This window comes from Patella vulgata, chromosome 3 (genome assembly GCF_932274485.2).
Source record: "Patella vulgata chromosome 3, xgPatVulg1.2, whole genome shotgun sequence".
NCBI lineage: Eukaryota > Metazoa > Mollusca > Gastropoda > Patellidae > Patella > Patella vulgata.
Genome location: NC_065881.2, coordinates 56734791 through 56744611, shown reverse-complemented (window position 1 = coordinate 56744611; position 9821 = coordinate 56734791). Strand labels below are relative to the sequence as shown.

General features: G+C 33.0%; 1 protein-coding gene across 2 annotated transcripts; it reads right to left on the bottom strand.

The window, feature by feature from the left end:
- Positions 1-776: 776 nt before the first annotated feature.
- On the bottom strand, positions 777-9494 carry LOC126814638 (transmembrane emp24 domain-containing protein 7). 2 transcript variants are annotated; one of them, XM_050539928.2, is made up of 3 exons: positions 9187-9494; positions 5332-5580; positions 777-2003 (listed from the first exon to the last, which is right to left on the bottom strand). In XM_050539928.2, exons 1-3 carry the CDS (start codon positions 9334-9336, stop codon positions 1770-1772), a joined length of 633 nt encoding a protein of 210 aa, XP_050395885.1. In that variant the 5' UTR covers positions 9337-9494; the 3' UTR covers positions 777-1769. The 2 variants fall into 2 exon arrangements, with proteins under 2 accessions (XP_050395885.1, XP_050395886.1); XM_050539929.2 differs by lacking the exon at positions 777-2003 and adding an exon at positions 2004-3298.
- Positions 9495-9821: the final 327 nt, after the last annotated feature.

Genomic DNA, 9821 nt, shown 5'->3' with positions numbered 1-9821 from the left:
GTTGCCAGGCAATGAAACATACGCCCACAGCGGCTAAGTCGCTCAACAGTCAACAAGAGTTGTCACATATTTTTTCTATTGTCTGTTGTAATGAAGCATTTATAATATACTAAAATCTGATTAAGAGTCACAACTTATTAAGTTATTATCAGATAACCATTAGAATTTGTTTGGCTTTTAGTTCTGACCCATGCTAAGGTATACGAAGCATTTAATATCATGGCCTTAGCTGTTCAAATTACCAATTCTGGGTATCAATCTAAAGTCAACTTGATAACTTTGGTCTCTAGAGCTTGCACAAGATTTTTCAAAGTGATCATGGCCATAACTCTGGCAGTAGTTATCGGAAATCGTTGAAAATCAATACACTTCATTGTCTCATGCACTCTAGCAGTAATTATCAGAAATCATTGAAAATCAATAGGCTTCTGTGTATCAATTTAAAGTCAATCGGATATTAACCTTAGCCTCTAGAGCGTCCACCAGATATTTCAAAGTGATCAAGGGCAATAACTCTGGCAGTAATTATCGGAAATTGTTGAAAATCATTAGGCTTCTTTGTCTCATGACCTTAAACACTGTGTTTCAATTTAAAGTGAATTGGATATTAACAGGAGCGACGGCTATATACGACCACATTTCAATGCACATAGGCGTATAAAAATTAAGAGAAGTTTCTATGCTGATGTGGTTGTGGTTCAATTATATTAACTGTAGATTAGATCTAGCACCATCCTATAACAATTATGTTCTCAAAATTAGTCAGTAATTAAAGAAATTGTTCAGATTTTTTATTCTTTTTAAAAAAACCCATAAAATAGCAATCTTTCACCTAAATTTATACAACTATGATAATTTTATTATTTTTTACATAATGTATGTAAATGTTACATATGACAGATCAAAAATATCAAGATAAAATAAGAGAATTCAAACACAACTATTCTCATTCATTCATTTCAATATGACTTACTGAAACATGTTATTTAACATGCTATGAATATTTCATTAAGATTTTGATTAGACGAAGAAAATAATGAAAGATTCATTAACAACAACAAATAAACAGTAATAGTACTTCATGCCTGTTTGTTAGACCACACAAGTGACAGACTATTACACTCACTAAAAAAAAAAATCAATATGCATTGAAAATATTTGATTTTGATCTGATGAAGAGAACTATCAGGCTATTTTAAATCCTATATGGATAATATCTTGATCTAGAACGAGTGACTAAAATATGCAGACGGCTAAGTACTACAAATACAAATGCCCACTACTGACAAGATTAATTTAATTTCTGTTTACAGTGTGCTTAATCAAATACTCAAAGATTATTATAATTACATGTGTATCCATAACATGTCCGGGTGACAGGCTACTTGAAGATTAGATGTATTTTGTACACATGAATAAATCAAGAAGATATTTGTCATGATACTAAAAGCACAAATACATTATATACACCATATGATTTGTTGATCAAAGACTACAAGTACCAACAATCTCACCCATTACACTTTGTTTAGGTAAGAGCAGAGTGTACAGCAATGGTCATAGAAAACTGACAATAGAATAGTTGCTACAGAAATACAAATAAATTGATAAATTATATAATGGACATGTTATAAAAGTAAATAGTAAATTAAAGATAGAGATTGAAATTCTACAGGTTACTGATAATCAATAATTTTTTTTAATTAATCTGATTTTAAGAAAATTGCCTTTGGACATAGTGAATGTAATAATGTATATTATGACGTTATTTAGGAATGGACTGGTACCGTAGATTTCTTATCACTGAAGAAACTACGCAAGACCATTACTTGTCCAACTCCAAGGATAAGTATAAGACATGAGGCAGCTAATGACCAGTACATAACACCCTTGTTCAATGACTCAGCAAACACACGCCCGGCACTCTCCCTGTTACGGAAATACATTTGTTGTTTAAATATAAAGGAGAGACCATTGTGGATATTTTCTGAGCCAGACTCCATCTACAAGAAATTCAAAATAAAAATAAACATTATATAAAAAAATTGTGTAGGCTAAATAAAATAATTTACACAACAAAGTCACATTTAACTATTTGTGTACGTACATGTATTTGAAAACTGAACCAGACTGACATTGTAATGATAGTAAACACTATAAACTGCAGTGCATATTGTGCCATTTTCTAATGACAAGACAAATCTTGAAACCAATGCTGTGCTACCACTTAACAAGAGACTTTGGTTCGAAAAGTGTAATTCCTGATTATCAATATTGTTGATGCTGTATTCATTTTGCCTTGACAAAACCTGGTACATCAAAATTTCCGAATTTCTACCAGCTTTTCTGGAGGTCAGGAGATTACCTGTACTTTATTATTCAACAAATGAACAGGTTTAATCCCTAGTAGTTTACTGAACTTTTTTTTATTCATTGACAAAATATCCTTGGTTAATTTCTGCCAACAGTGAGGTGCAGGACATCAAATTTAGTCATTTTGATTTATTCACATTACTTGTAAACTTAAGTGCCTCATTTCGCATGCATTCAGCAGACGTCGTTATTTTAAAAGCAAAAGTTTGAGATACATGAATATGTAGCCTATATATTGAGCCATACACTACAAACACATTAGTTTTTTGTATATAGAAATCATTACCAAGTCGTTAATTATATATACATTTACATTTAGTAAATAATAAACATAACTTATATACAACAAAATATTTTTCACCAATATTCTACAACAAAACTCAGTTCATTCCTTATACAGTTGTTCATATAACATTAACAGTTGATCAATGCTATGATGAATATAAGAATTCTATGATTGATATGATGCAGTTGTTTAGAGAGGAAGAATGCATCACATTCACGATACTTGATACCATGCACATACAACATGTATACTATTACATGTACACAATTAATTTTAAAACAAACAGTGGAAATCTTTTGTATTTAAGCATGTCTTCTATATTAATCATGGTATTATAGAAATGAACTGAATTTTACAAAATTGATATATAAACTGAAAATATAGACATTACACTAATAAATACTAAGATCACGTAGCACTAGGGGTTTTATGTTTATCTGTAAAGAAACTTCTCAAAACAAGAATCTGTCCTATACATATAATAACTATTATAATGGATTCTCCAATTGACCAAATCATAACGCGCTCATTTAGATCCTCTGCAAATCCACGACCTTGCGACTCTCGAAGTCGGAAGTGTGTTTGATAGTCTAAAACTGTTTTCAAATCTTCGTGTGTATTCTGTGCAGAGGTTTCCATCTAAAAATATAAAAAAATAAAAATGTCCTTTTTCTCAGAAAATGACCACACAAAGATTTTGAATTGTGGAAATAAGACAACTTTTAAATGGTATAACAAAAGACTAGACCATATTACCCCTAAGATTCGGACATTACATCCACAGATGTGGAATATAAGTGTCTGAAATGTTAAAGACTTTTATGTACAGAATGTAGCTATAGGACGTGCTAATGACAACCCATAGAATTGGAAGTGGAAACATTCATAAGTGATGAAGGAAACAAAACAAAAATGCTTCATGCAACCTGATGGGATAAAATAGGATGAGAACAATTACAAAGATACATGTACATACAGTATATTACTCAAACTTTGAAAAGGAAAGAGCCATCTATTTGGATGGGTGTATGTATGCACATAGAATGAGAAATTGAAGACAAATTTTGTATTGTAAGCAAACCAAAATAATTTCAATGTACTTGGGTGAATAAAATTTGATCTTCTTTTCTTGTGTCAAAATAGTATACATGTCAGTATTTGCTTTATAAACTATGTCCCATGAACCAGCTTTTATTAAATTTGAGGAGATATCCAGGAGTTGCAGACTCTTTATATTTTATCCCATAATTAGCATTAAAGTTGTTTCAACTGATCTGAACTTAATTTACAAGTTAACAAGCCAACAGTAACATTTTAAGGGTACCTATCATCTACTGTAAAGAAAACCAGCGGCTCTTAGGCAAGATACGCTCACATTTTGCAAGAGATGGATAGAGAAAAGTTAAAAAAAAAAACCCCACGATTTTTCGTACAATCAAGGGCCATAATTCAGGAAGTTACGATGTGATATGCGCGAAGATATAGAAAGGAACTAAGAAATTTGGGTTATAAACATGTATTTCAAATTTCATCAAATTCAGATCAAAATTGTGGCCTCTAGAGGGTCCACAACCTTGATATACCATATATTTACACTATTTGTGTACGAGCAGGGCGACAGTTTTGGTCCGATTTTCACGAAATTTGACCTCAACCATCATTGGGGTGTAATGGTGATATATTCAAACGTTTTTTTAAATCGGCCGTAATTCAGGAAGTTACGATCCGATATGTGCGAATATCAAAGGAACCAAGATCGTTTGTTAATAAACATGTAATTCAAGTTTCATCAAAATCGGATTAAAATTGTGTCTGGCAGTTTTGGTCCGATTTTCACGAAATTCGAACTCAACTGTTATTACAGTGTAGCGGTGATACATGTATATTCAAACGTTCTTAAACAAGATAATAATTGTTACCTCTAGAGGGACCACAAGCTAAAAACGTGATTTTTTGTACAATCAGGGGCCATAATTCAGGAAGTTAAGATCCGATATGCGCAAATATTGAAAGAAACCAAGGTCTTTGGGTTATAAACAAGCATTTTAAGTTTCATCAAAATCAGATGAAAATTGTGACCTCTAGAGTGTCCACAAGCTAAACACGTGATTTTTCATACAATAATCCATGAAATTTCGATCCGATACATGCCAATATCAAAAGGAACCGAGATCTTTTGGAGATCAACCTACATTTCAAGCTTCGTCAAAATCGGATAAGAATTGTGACCTGTACAGTGTCCATAAACAATTGTGGATGAACGTCCTGGGGCGACGACAATATACGTCCACATGAAAATGTGGAAGTATAAAAACAGTAAAAATTGAATACTGATAATGCGATCTCACAATATAATTTATTTTTCGTCTTTTGCTAATTACATTACCTAGATAATATGATTTATGATCATCTGATCTGATCTATTTAGAACAAGTTAATTTCAACAATAAACACTGATCCACCACCAATTGTGTAAAGTAAAATTTATAAAATAAAGCCACCACCAAGCTATCTTATTTCCACAATAAGCAAACACTTCTATAGTAATTTCCCCTCATTTTCTTACGCGTGGACAGCAATTTCAATCCTGTTTTCATTCCAGTATAGAGAACAAAAATCACACATACATGTACATGTCAAGGACGAGAAATAGTATTAAAAACTTTACATACCAATGTCATTGCTGTATCATGTGAAGTCATGCCTTCAACTAAAGGTTTTTCATCACCAACTTCTAGATCAAAATAAACTACTTTATGAGAGAAAGTAGAGAATTCATTACTAAAACAGAACTTAAAGATACCAGTTAAATCGGCTGTCCATGTAAAACTATCATATTGTTTTTTAACATCTTTATACAGAATCTGACCACTGGGTGCTGTTAATTCCATATCTACATCATAATGACCCCCAGTTATAACCTGAAAATACAGCAAGGGACAATACTGAACTACAGTGTTTTAATCCTAATACCTACATGTAAAATGAAACTTCATCAACTCAGTATCAAAAAATCCATTGATACAATTTTTAGTGGAGTTTTCCATTAACTCATAAAGTAAATGAAGTTAAGATCACTAAATAATTATATCTATTGATTTTATCAAAACAGATGTATGGTTCAATGATAATATCTAGTAACCTATTGTATGTTTTATTAGTACATTGTATGTTCAGTTCAAAAATATAAATAGACAGCATTAACAAGCACACAGTTGTTATTGATCCTGACAATATTATTAAGCACTTGCCACATATATGAACATTAATTTAAAATAAAAGTTTTTTTCATCAACTGATTAATGAATGTACCAACAACTGTACAGTGTTTGCATGTCAGTTTTTACATTTAAATGGCAACGACTTAATGTGGGATAAAATTAAATCGATAATCCTGATGTTATTGTAGAATGTGCAAAGAAATCTTATGGTTCTTAGGCTTTCACAATCATAAAAACATCCACAGTGACGATTAGAGAGAAAAATGGGGTTTAATGTCCACAAAACTTGGTCACTTTGGGACTAAAACATGGTTCAATTTTATTTCAACAATTCGCTTGCGCGTAGGGGTCTTTATCAGTGGGAGAAACCGGAGGACCAGGAGAAAACCCACGAGCTTTGACAGGTTACCCTACTCCTTGTCACATACAACCGGGGAATCGAAACCACGCCAGTTGACTCAATGACAGACCTTATGATTTAACACGCACATGCTAACCATTTGGCCATCAACCCCCTCAGGCAGTGATAGGTTAATCAATCCTGTTTACTTAAAACAAGGAAGTATTACTAAATATACACAAATTTTCAACAATGTTTTATTGTAAAGGTCAGTAGTAGCCTATTAAACAAAACAGAAGACAGCGAGATTCGAGAGGGTGTTACACAGTTTTATCTGGCAAACCCTGATGTGAAACACATCGGGCTTCATTAAGCGCAATTGACATTTTTCATCAAATTAACGATTGATTATTGTTATTTATAACATTTCTGCTACATCCAACTACAATTAAGCATACAATCCAACCTGAAATGGGTACAAATCACCAAGGTTTTATGATTGAAAAGAGTCGTGTACCATGGACTTCAATGGTGTTTTCAAGTTCGATGAAAATGACACTTGATTAATTTAAATACGAATATTTGGAATTAGGCAATAGTTGTGTCACTGCATTGGCCTCTGTAAGTTTAATTAGTCATAATAGTAAAAAATTATTTTATTTTTAAGATGTATGGTAATTAATAAAAAAATTGAGTTTGCCAGGTGAAACTAAAGGCATCCAATCGAAGCTAAAAACAAACACAGCAATATATCTCAACATTTTTAGCTACGTTCTCGTAGCTAAGAATTACTACCGTGTGAATAATGATGATGATTAGGCCAGCACAGATGACGTTTCGGACTCAGTTTGACGACTGTTCAGACTTACTTGACGACTTTTCGGACTCACGACGTTTCGGACTCAGATGAATAATTAAAAGACTGTTGAAAATTTGTGTGATATATGGTAATTAATAAAAAAATTGAGTTTGCCAGGTGAAACTAAAGGCATCCAATCGAAGCTAAAAACAAACACAGCAATATATCTCAACATTTTTAGCTACGTTCTCGTAGCTAAGAATTACTACCGTGTGAATAATGATGATGATTAGGCCAGCACAGATGACGTTTCGGACTCAGTTTGACGACTGTTCAGACTTACTTGACGACTTTTCGGACTCGGGCTGGCGACGTTTCGGACTCAGATGAATAATTAAAAGACTGTTGAAAATTTGTGTGATATATTTTAACAGCTGGTTTTTTTTTTCGTTTTATGTGAGTCCGATGATAGTTGTTTTGTTTTATTTAATTGATCGGCGATTCTTGAGACCGCTAATAAAAAGATAACACCAATTTTACACTGCCTGTTTTATTCTGTTTTGTTTCATCAGCGAGTATATATTGAACTTGACAATAAAATATTGTTGAAAATTTCTGTATATTGAGTAATACTGCTGCTAAGGTTTTTATAATTATGACAGCCTTAATGTCTTTTATGCGAGTCGGAATAATGGAATAAACACAGACGCCATTATCGCCGATTGACAACTCACATTTTTCCTCGTCCACTAAAGAACTGTAAGGTTCCTTTTTAGCATACTACAATAACATAAGGATTATCGGTTAATCAGCTCTAATTATCCCACTTTGATTGTTGCCATTTCTAATATTTTCCAAAAAGAGTTTTCTTTGTACGCACTAATTTATTGATTGGTACTGCTACATGTATCTATGGCAGGCTTGTCCAGGAATGCATATCAACGTGTATCTTACCGATTATTGTCAAAAAGTTCTAGGGGCTTCGGGCTTGTAAAAACAGTGCATGTCGAGTAAATATTTACATTTGTTTTTTTGTGTAGGTCTTTTTGAAATTAATTCTACAGCATATTATTCTTTTTTAAAAAAATAAATTACTTTTACAGTAAACGATGATGAATAACTCTTACTTAAGTTTAACTATGTTTTATCGTTTGGTAGAATCGTTTAGTAACCACGTGCTTCATGTTTATATTTTCTTTCGTGTTTTGAATTGGACCATTTCTAATAAATTCATCAGCTACCTTTTATATACATAAGATAAACATTCAACATTGAAAATTTTGCGGCTCCTTGAGAGATCTACGTGCTGTACTTGATTGCGAGCGGTAAATTTTACCTGCATGTTATTTTTTATAAATCACTTTTTTGGTTTATTTTTAGGCCCTACAGATTGATTTGACAATTGTGTTCAACCTTTCCTTTCAACTTATTCCCCCCCCGAGTCCGAAACGTCACCTACTACGGCTACACGTGTCCGAAATGTCACCTGCCCCAGTCCAAAATGTCGAGGACCGAAATGACATGTAATCTGATATATTACTATTAGTGATAATTCAATTGATATAATAAAACACAACCAGACCATTCACGAGAAGACTGGACCTACCGAGTCTCTACAGTTTTAAAATGTTGGTAATGCTTTTAGGCACCATGATTGTTACAGGAGCTAAATCGCTAACATTTGGGACCTAGAAATTGACAAAAGTGGGTCGCAACGCATATAATACTGTAATATATGAATGTATATAAACTGATTTACATTCAATCTTTTCCGTTTTTACTCCAATTTCAAATCAGTTATGTTCGGCGAAATAAGCCAGCATTCTCAAGCGAGTGCAAACTTCTAGCGTCTTGTTATTCCAGTCTACATACACCGTTTGATTTGGTGCAATGTGTCTAGCCTCGTCCCTCGAGTCTCTTGATACAACTGGGGCTGAAGCGCATTATGGTACACGATTCGTGTACCAATGGTAAAATGATTATTTTGTCTTAAATATTGGATATCAAAAGCCCATCTTTTTCCGGTAAGATCACAACATGAATGACAGAATGTTGATTTAATTTGACAAATAAATCGTGTTTTCAATGTTGAAGATTTTGGATGATATTGAGTTAGAGACTTAGCTACTTTAACAGCAAAATAAAATAAATACTGTGTCATACTTACTTGAAATTCAATGGTACTTTTAGTACCCTTTTCTATCGATTCGAAGAAGCACTGCTTTTCATTATCTGGCAACTCAAACGTGAGTTCCACTGCATTTATTATTGATAATGAGCTTGCTAAAAGGACTACAAAAATATATAAATGTCCCATAATTAATTAGTTTTAGATATCTACTAGTTAGACTAGGTTACAACGAAAGTTTTACTCTACACTATATGCAACATAAGTTGAAATTTGTCTGTTTTCGTAGAAGACATCAACTCCACAGCCGGTTTGTGTTGACAATATGGCGATGTTCTCAACGTGGCCGGAAGTTAAGCGCGAGAACAGGAAGCAAACGTAGAATTATATCTACGGAAGAACATGTTGGCAATAATATAATAACAATTATCACCTACGTTGTGATATCAATGAGTTTCCGGAAGCAAACCTGGAATAGCAGCTCGGGGCCGGAGGAACATATTATGGACAATACAAAATAAATCCCAGCAATGCAAGTTTCAAATTATCTTCTTTAAGCTTACAAAAATCGAAAGTAGATAAAAATTGCTTCTGAATTTGACTGAAAGTACTGAAAGGGGATTCCTGTATTATTGATGCAGAGCGCCTATGGTTGACTGAAAATCAGAAGCTGT